At 38.4% G+C, this 13,795-nt stretch overlaps 1 protein-coding gene across 1 annotated transcript; it reads left to right on the forward strand.

Moving 5' to 3' along the window:
- Nucleotides 1-203: 203 nt before the first annotated feature.
- Nucleotides 204-13,455, forward strand: LOC107098855. Its single transcript, XM_015396714.1, has 13 exons — nt 204-369; nt 1,917-2,119; nt 6,898-7,035; nt 7,190-7,301; nt 7,436-7,622; nt 8,938-9,079; nt 9,161-9,316; nt 10,123-10,178; nt 10,972-11,147; nt 11,233-11,633; nt 11,712-11,808; nt 12,221-12,452; nt 12,531-13,455. Exons 1-13 carry the CDS (start codon nt 247-249, stop codon nt 12,737-12,739), a joined length of 2,232 nt encoding a protein of 743 aa, XP_015252200.1. The 5' UTR covers nt 204-246; the 3' UTR covers nt 12,740-13,455.
- The last annotated feature ends 340 nt before the right edge of the window (nt 13,456-13,795 follow it).

The following is a 13,795-nucleotide window of genomic DNA, read 5'->3' on the forward strand; positions in this document are numbered from 1 at the left end:
TTATCCCAGCCTTGCGTGGACCTTAAAAGAACTGCTTTTCATCTGTAACTCAGGTTGTTCAGTTAATTGCAGGTTCTAGTTGTGAAAAGTTTTGTCATTTGCTATTTTTATTACAGCATGGATGGTTTGAAGTGAGCTCAGATCCAGTCAGACCTGTTGGATGAGCTCGGAAGGAACGGCCTCCTTCATCTCGGCTGCTGAAAGTTGTGTGTTGGACTTTGTCACGAACAGATTCTTGAAGGCATCATGGGGGCAGGTGCAGTTCTGTTTCTGCTCGTCGCTCTGCTGGCGACGGGCTCAGCTGTCAGCTTTTATGGGGACAGCATCAGTTTCTCACCACCAAGGACGAACAGAGATGGAACATACAAGGTAAAGAACATCACTGCTTCAAACAATCTTTTTTTAGCTTAACTTGATTCTCCAGAAAGTAACACTGAAACCTGAATAATCAAACAAACATTTTTGTTTCATAAAGAAACCTTTGGTTTGTTATAGCAACGATTTCCTGTTTCCTGACTAAAGAAACAAAACATCCATGTAGAATAAAGAAAAAAGAAATAAACAAAAGAAGTAATTTTTGGAATGCTCCACATCTGTGTGGCATCCATACTTGCTGAAGAATCTCCTAATGACTTAGGTTGAAAATATGTTTTTCAACTTTCTATCCAGCCTGCTTATTTATAAAAATAAATAAATGATAGAAAGAAATAACTTCCTTTGATCTAAAGTTAAAATAAAACTGATCAGATTATGATCTAGTTTCTCTTTATTTAGAGCCTAAGAAGCCATGATAAACTGTTCTCCAGGTTTTTAACTAACTTTTTGGTTCAGTTTTGGTTTCTGTTATTCAGCGGAACCCAATAAGTATGACCTGTGAGTTTTTGGTGGACCTTAATGTAGAGAAAAGTTTGATTTAAGATAATTAAGTCATGACAAACAGCAGGAATACAATCCAGTAAAGCGCTGATGAAGATTATACAGATTATAGTCATTCCGTAAAAGTTCAAAAAAATCCACTGGAATTGGTTTCCAAGATTTGAAGACGTTTTAACGACCGACCTTTAGAATCATAGACAGGTTTCAGATATTACAATGGAACCAAACGACCCACTCATCGGTTACCATTTGCATGTTTCCAAGCAATACAAGGCCTTGTCTATATAAGATTCAAACTCACTGCGGATCCAGACATTTGAATTGAGAAAGCTTCCTGGAGAGGTGGCGAAACGTCTTCAAATCTTGGAAACCAATTCCAGTGGATTTTTTTGAACTTTTACGGAAATCCAGTAATCCGCTGACCAAAGAAACAACAGATGCATCACCTTTCGGCTGAAGAACTTTAAGTCTTGTTTTCTGGTTGTGTAGGCTGCTATACTTGGGCTTTCACATATTTGTTGAAAGAGCTGCCTAAATGTCAAATTTAGAAGTAGAACTGAGTAAGAAAGCAGTGAAAGTCTAAAGAAAACTAAAGAAAGAACAGAAAAACTTTGCCTATTCAGCCAGGCCAACAATTCCCTTTAACGACCAACCTTTCAGACACTAGACAGGTATGGGGCATTGCAGCCTAACAAAGGAAGCCAAACAACCCACATCCCAAATGGTTGGACCCCTTTGTCTGTTCCAATTTGCATGTTTTCAAAACAAAAACAAGGCTTTGTTGGGCTACTATATAAAGCCTCAAACTCAACGCTATTCCTGACATTTTGAATTGAAAAAACTTCCTGGATGGGAAGCGAAACGTCTTCAAACTTGGAAACAAAGTCCAGTGATTGTTTTTTTAATTTTCTTTTTTGGAATGACCATGACCTGGATGACTGATAATCTTCACCAACATACTAAATGAATAGATTTGAGGAATGTCTAGATATATGGAGGAATTACTTTTATGTTTGAATTATGTTCTATGGACCCTGCAGGTGACTTTTTATCACAGACAAAATGGCAGAAATGACTGTCAGAACCAGTCATCGTTGGTCTGTGAAGGTGGGGTGTGCACAGACTTGGACCAGACGGATGCTCTCCAAACAGATCAGGACTCTTCAGGCCAAGGCAGGTGGTGCCAGACCGAGAGACGAACAACAACAAACTTTCAAGCCAATGGGACGAGTTTTACTCTGAGGTGAGTCCAGATCCCACCAACTGAAACCAGAACTTCCGGTACCCTGCTCCAGGTTTACTCTGAGGAGCTCTCCATGACGCAGCCCAAATTACGTCTGAAATGCTGTAGGCAGAATGAGAACTATGCAGACACATGCTTATGAATAATGGTTCAATTACTCAGACTTCAGAAGACTTTCCAGCAAAGTTTTTCAACTGCGTCCAAGTTTCTACTAATTAAAATTAAAGCTTTGTTTTTTTTTCATTTAAAAAAACATACCATAAGTTAATTTAATTTTATGCAACAAAGGAGGAACATTTACCCACATAAATCAATGGGAACAACAATGAATCTGGGTAGAGATGTGACTCCAAAAGCAAAGAGAAAAATAAAAACACTAAGAATATTGTTTTGATTATTTAGATTCTAGAAAGACATTTTTTAAATCTAGTCCCCAAGGAGCAGTGACCTGCATGAACTTGCTGGCAGTCTGAGGAGTAATCTGACCATTTTACTGGGTTGTGTTAAAATATCTGAAACAAGGACAGTGAAGTCAAAGGTCCGGGAATGTCCTCTTCTAGCATTAAACCAGCTCAGATGGTTCCTTCTATCCAACCTGCAGCTCAGAGGAAAGCGGCTGTCAGAATACAAACAGCACAACAAAGCTGTGTGCAAGAAATGTGTTACTATATTAAGAAAAACCACATTCCCTTTAAGAACAACAGGCGCTGAACAGGGTTCTGGGCCTCATTATGGTGGTTGCCCAGCGTGCCAATAGGTGAAGAAAAGCAACAACTAACAAAAACACACAAAAATATAACACAAAATACAGCAAAAAATAACATATATCAGTAGTCCTTTTCCCAAACACTAAATGGATCCCCCAGGACCCCAAACAGCTAATCCATGAGGGGAAAAAATTAAGAAATATTTGTTTAAACAAATCAACTATTTAAATTAACCTTTTTAAAATGTCCCTTAAGTTTCTTTTCTTTTGATGTTATTATATAATAAGTAGCTTTGGGTAGATCTGCTTCTCCGTCTGTGTGAACTGGTGTTAAAACAGCCCTAAATGACCTTGTTGTTGGGGGGTTTAATATAATAGCTGATCATAGGAAAATCTCTTATCTTTTTAATCCATATCTTCCAAATCATTTTTGAAATAATACAGTTTCCTGAAAATCAACAAGCCAGAAGTTTATCGTTTTAGCTGTTAATTCACATAGATTAGATAACGGTGAACAGATTCTGAGTTTATGATATTCCAGTTTTAAATGTCTTGATAACGATCATATGCTCAAGATTAGGCTTTTCATATTTAAATTAATTTAATTCCTTTATTTAACCAGAATAAAACTCCACTGATATCTGATCTCATTGCAAAGGAAAAGCAGGCAGACAGTCAGTCCCACCTTCTTTCTAAGACTGAACTAAGAAACTAGACACAAAGGAATGAGGTAATATGGAAACACCATTCAAAGAAAAATGAACACAGAGAAATGAACTAAATAGAGCTTGATCATTTAGATAACAATAATAAAAACCAATGAAGCAAAGCTGGAAAAACTGTAGAACACGACAATAATTTCCCCCCATTTATTTAATCTTCAGAAAATAGCAGCAGTTGAAATATCTTGTCTTTTTTGCTGGTGAGGAACAGATCGTCCAGATATTGTCTGGTAGAACGTTTCCCCCTTGGTCTCTTCTTTTCTTGTGTTAATTAGATTGGATCAGAGGGTCTGAGTTCAAAATGAAGGTGTTTGGGATTACAGGCTCAGTTGGATTATATGACCGCATTCATTCACTGAAATGTTGTTTGTAATGAATTCTTAATGGTTTTAATTATAAAATCTAAAAAAAAAAAACAGTTATAGTGAAGATTTTAATGAGGAAAATAAGCGGTTCGTCAGATGCTAAATGGGGCATTACACGAACTCAACTGTTACTCAAGAAAATGCAGCTTTTTATTTCATTCAGGCTTTCAGTGCAGCCAGTTTATTTCTCAAATCATCAGACTGATACTTTTCAAACAATTAAAAAAAAAAACAAGCCAAATATAACCATGATTCAGAGAGATTTCACGTCAGCTGCATCCATTACAGTTTATCCTGGTTGTCAAACAGTGCATCAACTTCTGCTTTTCTTGAAATGTTACAAAGTTTTCTGTCTAAGAAAAACCAGCTGATTGCATCCAGTCACTGACTTTGCAGAAATCCCTCCTCCTGGATGAGCTTGTGGCCGCAGTGAACAGTTGCTTGCTTGTGTTCTGTACTTTCCAATTTGTACAGAAGATGGAGCAGAGTCACAGAAGGGTCACAAAACAACTAATCTAGGAGAACTTTCTATTTTAGAAAAATAAATAAACCTCTTTTGATCGCTGAATGTGGCTAAAGTTCACTGACTTTCTTCAGGTACTTTACTTTTCTCTGCTCCCACACCCTAAGGAGCATGGCTGTTGTCCCCGCTCAAGTTTCATTTAGCCAAGAAACACTTCAGTGTCTTTTGTTTGGTTGAGAGCTTCAGAAGAACAAAGGCTTAGAACAATAACAGCTGACACTTCCTCATATTTATTATTTACCAGAAACTCTCACACAAATCTTTCTTTTCATGATCACACAGCTTCTGTGAAACATCTAGTTCTCAAACGACTCGATCTTTATTAAATGTTTTTTTCTCTGTAATTACACCTAAAAATCTGCAAACCTTAAAGCACCACTTAACCTCTTTTTATGAAAGAGAGCACATCTCTATTATAAAAAGAAAGATGGGCTAGTGGTTAGGGCATAGAGCTTGGAATCCTGAGGTTCTGAGTTCAAGCCCAACTCCCACAGACTGTCACTCTCTCTCTCTGAGCAAGACCCTTAACCCCCACTCTGCTCCCCGGGCGCCCCACGATGGCAGCCCACTGTTCCCAAAGGAGATGGGTTAAATGCAGAGGTAAACTTCTCCAAAGTCAGATCAATACAATTCACATAGTAATATTATCCAGTTAGTCACAGTCGGAGAGAAACAGGACTTCACTGAAAAAAAAGCACCAACATCTATAAGCAACAGCAGCAAATGGCAGCAGCACAGCTGATATTTCTATTTCTAAATATTTCTGATATTTTGGCTGTGACTGCATCCTGGAGTCACAGCCAAACAGTAACAGACCAGATGAATCTTCTGTGAATGTTAGAGATTGAACAGAAAGGGGGAATAGAGATAGAATGAAGCAGAATGATGAAAAAGGGTCCCTATGTCCTCCAGCAGTCTAAGCCTATAGCAGCATAACTATAGAGATAGCTCTGGATATTAAATATAATAATAATTGAACTTACATCATCAGAAAAGGAAAGTTTTAAGCCTTGCCTTAAAAGTAGACAGGGTGTCTGCCTCACGGACTAAAACTGGTAGTTGGTTCCACAGGAGAAGAGCCTGATAATTAAAAAATCTGCCTCCCATTCTACTTTTACAAATTCAAATATACAGTGCAAACCATATTTCTGTAGGTGTTCAGTTGTCAGACTGTGGAAGAACCGCAGTGCTGGTATTATTGAACTTTAATGCAACGTTAAACTCAGTCGATTCCTCCATTTCATCAGAGTGCCTGAAAAAATATATTTTTTACTTTATTATCTGAGATCAATTTAATCCCATCCAAAAGAAGTGACTGACTAATCAGCGTCTTTTTCAAAGACTCTGGTCTGAAGACAAGAAGCTTCTGTTTAGTCTGCATTCAGGAGCAGAAAGTTGAAGGTATAGTGGAGGATGTTCTTTTTCTGGGTGGATCACCAAAATAAGTGGTCCTCCTAATTGTCAATCATTCTGGTGATATCTTTAAGTAAGGCCGACCTAAGTGCTCGTCCCCATTTTCACTTAACGGTGGTGAGTCTGACATAGTGGAAAAATTTCAAATTTTCTTTTAGAAAGTAAGCTTGTATGAGCGATTCAAACAGCAACTTTTAAACAGAGCGTGCACAAAGAGAAACAGGCATTCCCCCTCAGGAGCGGGTACAGGGATTTGCCTGTGCATTTTTTTATTTTTAAAGTGGAGAGGGTAGTCTTTTTAAAAATTTGTGAAAATTCTTCACCATACCTTTAAGAGTCATCCAGGATTTTATGTCTTCAGACATGCCTGCAGTCTAGTCTTGTTAACAGTTCTACACTCTTACACCTACAAATAATAATAATAATAATAATAATAATAATAATAATAATAATAATAATAATAATAATAATAATAATAATAATAATAATAATAATAATAATAAATAGTATAACGGTAATGATGATAATGACACTGATGATTTAATAGTCTCAATTCTTCTTTCTTCTTTCTTTCCACAAATAAATTGAAGCCATTGTTATATTTTAAATGCTATGATATATTATGTTATTGTTTTTCCATATATTCCAATATTGTTTATTTTAACGTTTTAACAACATCTTGGCATGAATGCATTTTTATACTAGCTAAAGAAGAGTAAAACAAAAAGAAAAGTACAAAAAAAGAAAATCTAATGAATGTCTGTCTCCTAAGATGGCCACCAGGGGGCACAAGTTAACAGGTAGTGGTGGAGAATTGTTGTCAGTCAGTCCATAGAACAGCCTAAAGTTTAGGCTGTTCTATGGACTTTAGTTTAGGCCCTAAACTAAAGTCCATGTAAGGATTTTTCTCAAGGTTTAAATGAAGAAAATAAAGAAGCATAATTTTAACCAATCCTATTTTATTTATAAATCACTTTAAAAGCTTTTTTTTTTTGTAGTTCAGATTAAAAATGATGTAATTTTACATCATTACACTGCTTGGTTTCCAGAGACTCTGGCTGCTGCTGGGTGTCTAATGTGGAAGGCAAAACCAACTGGATGAGTCACGCACAGATGGATCTTGGAGTTCGATCAGATACCTTCCGTATGAACACCTGCCCCGTCACCACAACAGTGTCTTCCTTACGGTACAGATTCCCACCTTTAAATCCCTCCTTTATCTTCTGTCTTGATTTGTTGAAGATTATTTGTTTAGTTAAATGTAATCAAAACAGATTGCTCATAGAGAGGTTAAAAGCTCCCCAACCCCTAATGAGAGGAAATATGAAAATGTTCCTACAGGGTTCCTCAGAACTGTTTTACCCAGCTGCGTCTTCTGGCTCATGATCCAGATGGAGATGCAGTGAGGTGCCGCTTCACTTCAGACCCCACAGCAAACTTTACTCTGGACGAGGTAACTGACAGTCTGATGACTTTAAGGCCTTGCAGGAGTATTGATGTTCTGCATACATTCAGACGTAACCATATGAAATCCAACCTTTAGATTGATGTCACAATAATAACTAATAAATAAAAACCCTGTTGTAGACCACATGCACGCTGAGAAGCAGAGGGGAACCCCAGCCTGGAACCCACGTGTTTGAGTTGACACTGGAGGACTTCTCCACCAAAAACATCACGCTGACCTACGCAGATGGAAGCTCAGTGACCAGAGAGGCCTCCAACATGAACCAACCTCCTCTCTGTCGACTGAAGCTGCACTTCCTGATGGAAGGTAAGGCTTCACCCTGGATTCAGCCAAAGAAATGTCTGGATTTCATTTCATTCCCACTAATCAGACTTCCTCATCACCACTGCCGATCGGCCCCACGTTCTTGCATCATATGAATGTTTAAAGATGGTATACAAGCCGTTTGCTCCAATAAATGCAACAAATCTTCAGGAAAAATGACCCACATAATAAAGAGCATAACTAAAATATCAGACCAAAGATTTATGGATCAGGAGTTTAATAGCAAAGATTTTAAAGAGAAATAAATGCAGCTGTAGAAAGCCTCTCCCTATATGAGATTTAGATGACTGGCTTATTCAACCCATCTATCCATCCATCCATCTTCTCCCAGTTATTCCTGTCAGGGTCCGGTGGGGCTGGGACCTATCTCAGGCTATGAGTGAGAGGCGGGGACCACCCTGGACAGCTCACCAGTCAGTCGCAGGGCAACAAAAAGACACACAACCATTCATACACACTCAGACCAAAGGACACTTTAGAGAAGCCAATTAAGCTAACAGTCATGTTTTTGGACTGTAGCGAGAAGCTGGGGTACCCATAGAGAACCCACGCATGCTCTAGGAGAACATGCAAACTCCATGCAGAAAGAACCTGGCCCAGGAATTGGACCCGGAACCTTCTTGCTGCAAGGCAGCAGTGCTGTAAACTGTGCCACCGCACAGCCTCTTATTGAACCTAAAAATAAAAAATTATTTATCTGCTGAAATTCCTTCAACACATAGAGAAATTATGATAGATAAAGTTCAGTCCTAAAAGTCCAGAACAATCAAGTCCTCCAGTAGGAGGACCTGTATAGTCCCGGTCAGACTGAAGCTCTGGTCCACCCAGCCTGAAGGAAACTCCCAGTTTCACAGTGAGGGAAAATGTTTAGAGCAGAGACCTTCAACTCCAGTCCACACTTCTGTTTAGTGTCCTGCAGCTGAGTTTCTGAATTAACACACCTGAAGCCAACAGATGATGAGAAGGTAATCCAGCCGTTTGATTCATGTCTGTTGGACCAGAAAGGTTCCAGGACAGGACCTGAGGACTTGGTGGTCCCCAAAAGACTGTCCCCAGGGAGATTAACTCACCCTCTGTAAATAAGAGAGTTTATTCCTACCTTATGTTGGATATGATGCTCAGAAGAATTTAAAAAGCTTTAATAGACTTTCTTCACATGAATCAATCTGACAGTACTGGGCTTCTTTTTTTTTTATAATAGATTTTATTTGTAGTTTTTGTCTCTTTGTTATCACTGAATTTCCCAGCTGTGTTGGACAATAAAGGATTAAAACCTCCACTGGGTTTTTGGTTTCAGTCCTTTCTCCATCATCGAGCTGTGTGACCGGTGACGTGACGCCAATGTTCCTGTCCAGGACGCCATCATATGGAGATGTTCTGCAGGCCAGCGTGGGTCAGACCTTCCAGCTGTTCGCTGAGGCCCAGGCTCTGAACGCTCAGTACGGATTTCTCCCACGCCTCATGCACCATTACAGCACGTTACTAGACACCTCTTTCTGACTCTTTTCATTCCTCTGAAGGATCCAGAGCTTCCAGGTCAGTGGGCCACAAAACATGACTCAGGAGTTTAGAACCGGGTCAAACGGCAAGGCAGAAGCCACCCTGACGTGGACCCCGAATGAAAGCGACGCTAACAGATTCATTCCAGTTTGTTTCACTGCAGAAACAGCAACATCGTGAGTTATTTTATCATACAGACATTAAAATAAAGATCTGGTCTTCTTTTTATTGTTTTCAACAAAAGAAGCATTGAAGGTTTGATCTTTTTGCTTATTTTAATCTTTAGATTTTGATACTGTTACTACCTCTAACAGCTTCATAGATGGAGTTATTTTTTTAATATCGGTTTTCTCTCATTTTGAAGATATTAAAATACAATCCTAAATATTTCTATTCTGAGCAGGAAAAAAAAACAAAAAAAAACAAATTGTATTTATTTTGCAGAATTACAGAATACTGTAAACCAGAAAGTTTAATGACTAAGTGAAGGTAAATTTATTCATGCAATTCAGTGCCAAGATAATTCTCAGGGCTTTATATGGGAAAACAGGAAAATAAACACCGACAAGTAGATTGCAGTGGTATGAAAGGAATGAAACAGTTGACAACTATTAATTAAAGACGAGAAAAATTTTGATAATGATTGTAAAAATGATTTGTAAAATGACTGATAATAAAATCAAAGAAAGTGGACGACAAATTAAATGTTTAGAAAGCTTATAATTAATCAAAGTCCAGATGTTTAAAGATCGTGAATCTGGACTGACTAATGATGGCTCTTTTCTTTAACTAAAAGCTGAATTATAGTTTGACTAAAACCGGTCTAACAATCAAAGAGTGACTCAGAAAACAGCGGCTGCAGGACAAACAACATTTGAATAAACATTAATTAATATCAAGTAGAAACCATTCATTGTTTGGACTCTGATTAACCTTAGCTTGTTTATAATGACTCTTTTTTTTGCTTGTTCTTAATCTACAGCCAATCAGAGATGAGATGTGTCGTTGTCAAGGTGACCCGAGCCACTCTTAACCAAGGTTTGCAGCTAATAATGCACACATGCACCCATCCACACATGTACAATGAAATGCTTGTATGTTTATTTGTTAACTACATGTAAGGGCTGTTTAAAAAGGGGCTTATGATAAAAAACAATTGGTATTTTTATCATGATGATGAAAATTTATTAACAAAAAAATTGAAAAATAAAAAAATACAAGAACAAAATTAAAAAAACATAAAAAAAAAATAAAAAAACGAAACCAAAACACCCGAATGAGCGTGACAACATGATAATCTCACCTCTGAATGAAGATCAAACAGAGCATAAAGAGTAAATCCTCAAATGGTTGAAGGAATGTTGCATGACTCAGCATACTGTTGAAAAACCAGTCAGACCACAAGTTTTCATACATATTTTTACTATTCAGAAGCCATGACATCTCTTTTGTCATTATTATCTATTCTATCAAGTATTTTGCTGAAAGTTTTGAAAGTGTTATCATGAGGGTACCCCGGAAATGATTGGAATATCAAATCAAATCAAATATCCTTTATGTGAGAACAGATAATGAAGTACAATCAACAAAAAACATAACTCTGTTGGGTTTGCTTCGATTTTTTCTCCATACACAATATAACCATTTCCATCAAATATTGTTCATAAACCAGTCTAAATCTGTGATAGTGAGCACCTGTATTGGAGGGAAATGTTGATGTTGTGTATGTGGAAAAAGTTTTAGATCTTTGAGTTTATCTCATAAAAAATGGAAGCACAACCAAAAGTTAGAAATACAGGTCAGACGGGGTCAATATCCTTTTGATTTTCAGGAAGAGCCTCAGTTCAGTGTTTATCTAACATGATGATGGTGGCCGTGGAGAAAGCTTCAATGCCTGATGTCAGTGAAGAGTTCCTGTCTCTAAGCGACCCTTCGTGCACGCTCACCACCAACGGCACTCACATCCTGGGAACCATGTCCTTCAGTACCTGCGGCACACAGCTTGAGGTGTGGAAAAACAGAACAAAGACCTAAAACTCGTCCTCTTCGGTACCTTTGCCTTTAATTTTACTGTGATGTTTCATGAAAACAGGATAAAGGAGACTACATCGTCTTTAAGAACGAGATCCGCTCTGTCGAGAGGTCCAACGAGGTCATCATCAGAAGGAACACGGTTAAGATCGACTTCTACTGTGAGTTTCCCAAAACCATCAGCGTCTCCAACTTCTACAGCCTCCACCAGGCGGATTACATTTTCACTGAGTCCAGCTTTGGCAGCTTCGGCTACACCTTTGAGATATTCACAGACAGTAACTTCACCAAGAGGGTGGAGCCTAATGCCTACCCAGTACAGGTCAGACTGATGGAAATGATTTACATGGGCATCCAGGCCATGTCAGAGCTCCCAAATGTTACCTTGTTTGTTGAGTCATGCAAAGGGACTCCAGACAACAACCCTGACAACCCCATGTACTATGACTTCATTGAGAATGGGTAAGTCCTGCTGTGCAGAAACGTTAAAAATGTCTGAAGAAGATGCTCTTCATTTTGTTTTTATCTGTTGTCTTCAAGGTGTGTGAAAGACGAAACCCTTAAGATCCACCCATCCAACCAGACTTCTTACAACTTTGAGATCCAGGCCTTCAAATTCAATGGAGATTATGACCAGGTAGCTTCCAGTGGGAATGAAAACCACATAGGAACAATGCCTGATGTCCAGGGTCTATATGGGTCACTGGAGAATGTTCCCCATTATTCCGTCAGCAGATTTGGCTGGATAGATTAAACAACATCAAGATGGAAGGAATTTCAAAATATAGAGCTTAAATCAACACAGGGTCAAATAAACCCCTTTTCCACTGGCTGGAAAAAACAGTTTAAACCCGAGAACAATCGGCTTTTGGTGGTAGTGGCAGCTTTTAGTGGCAGCACACTAACGCGTGTGCCAAATCAGGCACATAATGTCCAGGAGAACCAAACCCCTTTAAAGGATTGATCAAAGCAAAGAACAAAGATTGTTTTATAAAAACTACAGTGAATCCTTCATTTTCAGCCACACTCTCTCACCTTCTATCTTACAGGTTTACATCACCTGCTCCGTCATCCTGTGTGAGCCTGGGAACCCCTTCTCCAGATGTGCGCAGGGATGTCTGAGCGAGCCTTCCCGCCGACGCAGACGAGGGCTAAGCATGGAGACCATGGGACACTACATTACCCAGGGTCCTCTGCAGCTGGTTGGGTCTGCTTCTCCTAATGCAGTGCAGGAGGATAAGAACATAAAATTGGAGCCAAAAAGTGATGCGTCTCCTGAAGGTTAGATTCAGAAAGACCCAACAGTTGTGTTGTTTTCAATTTGTGTAGAAACTGAATTTAAGTCCTTGTGTCTTCCAGTTAATTTTCCACCAGAAGTTCCTGAAACCAGATCAGACGGAGAAAGCTGGAGATTCAGGGAGCTGTTTGCCTCCAACATCACCACAGTGGTCTTTGCCAGTGCCTTCATCCTGTCACTGGTTCTGATGGTGGTAGTGGTTCGTCACTTCAGCAGGAGGAGAAGAGCTGAGGACTGCAATGTTCTCATTGAAGACGAATTTGAGAAATAAACCAAAATCAGCTTAGAGCAGCGAGAAAAAGTATGAATTAGTGGAGACAAATTAAACCATCAGAATACAACAGGATGACAAAATCACAACTATAACCAGAAAACCAGCCCTACAGGACAAAGATCAAAGCAGTAGTTTATCAAATCCAAACCACATTGAGGCATAATATCAGCTTAGTTTAAACTATTTAGGTTTTAGATCTAAAAAAAAGTGCCAACTAATATTAATTATTTATCGATGTAAAGTTACTATTGTCCATAAAAATGAATCAAAAATACTTCCTCTGCCAGAATGATCAGCTTCTCATTTTAACAGTTTATTTTATGTTTTTAAATAATTTACTCTGATTAAAGCTCAATAAAGTGGTTGACGGCAGCGTTAATGAATAAATGGTTCTTTGCCCTGGACTGAGGAACCAGTTTCCACACAGAACATCTTCATCATGGTCTGAGTAACACCGACAGGAAAATAGCTCAATAAGACTCAAGTGTGTCAGGTGAGATAAACAACACAGAACCGGTTTGCTCCTGTTTTCTCAGCTGACAAGTTCTCACTTTTAGCCAGGCAACAATCATGCTTCATAAGTCATTATTTAAAATGGCATCTCCAGCCAATCAGCTGCAGAGAGGCTGGCAGAGTCTAAGCTTTAACTCCTAATTTAAGCTGATCGCTGACGGATCTTTAAACATTGACACAAAACAAAAAAATATCCTTTTTAAAAAAAATGTTTTTGAGCTAAAGAGTTCCAATAATGTGTCTCCTTTATTTCGTCTTTTCTCCTATTCAAGCAGACTACCTTGAATTTAAATATATAAAAAAGTTAGTATCTAGTTTATATAGATCTGATTTAATAATGGGGATTTTATATCGGCTAAATCAAATAGGTATCATCTTGCCTTGTTCTAAACAATGTTTTATAGGAATCTTTCTGCTAAAATTGCTTTTAATGTAGAAAAGACTCAGCAGATTTAGAAGTGGGGTGTGGTGCGTAACTCATACCTTAATGCATAAAGTCTATCTAGATGATCAGTGATAGAACAAGCGGACAGACATCAG

Source organism: Cyprinodon variegatus, unplaced genomic scaffold (assembly GCF_000732505.1).
Source record: "Cyprinodon variegatus isolate N-32 unplaced genomic scaffold, C_variegatus-1.0 Scaffold816, whole genome shotgun sequence".
Lineage (NCBI taxonomy): Eukaryota > Metazoa > Chordata > Actinopteri > Cyprinodontiformes > Cyprinodontidae > Cyprinodon > Cyprinodon variegatus.

Bases quoted from the DNA above. Each gene is read 5' to 3' on its own strand.
- LOC107098855 (XM_015396714.1), top strand. From the start codon at position 247: ATGGGGGCAGGTGCAGTTCTGTTTCTGCTCGTCGCTCTGCTGGCGACG. The intron at 2,120-6,897 runs GTGAGTCCAGAT...CTTGGTTTCCAG, and splicing joins GGGACGAGTTTTACTCTGAG to AGACTCTGGCTGCTGCTGGG. The intron at 11,148-11,232 runs GTGTGGAAAAAC...TCATGAAAACAG, and splicing joins CCTGCGGCACACAGCTTGAG to GATAAAGGAGACTACATCGT.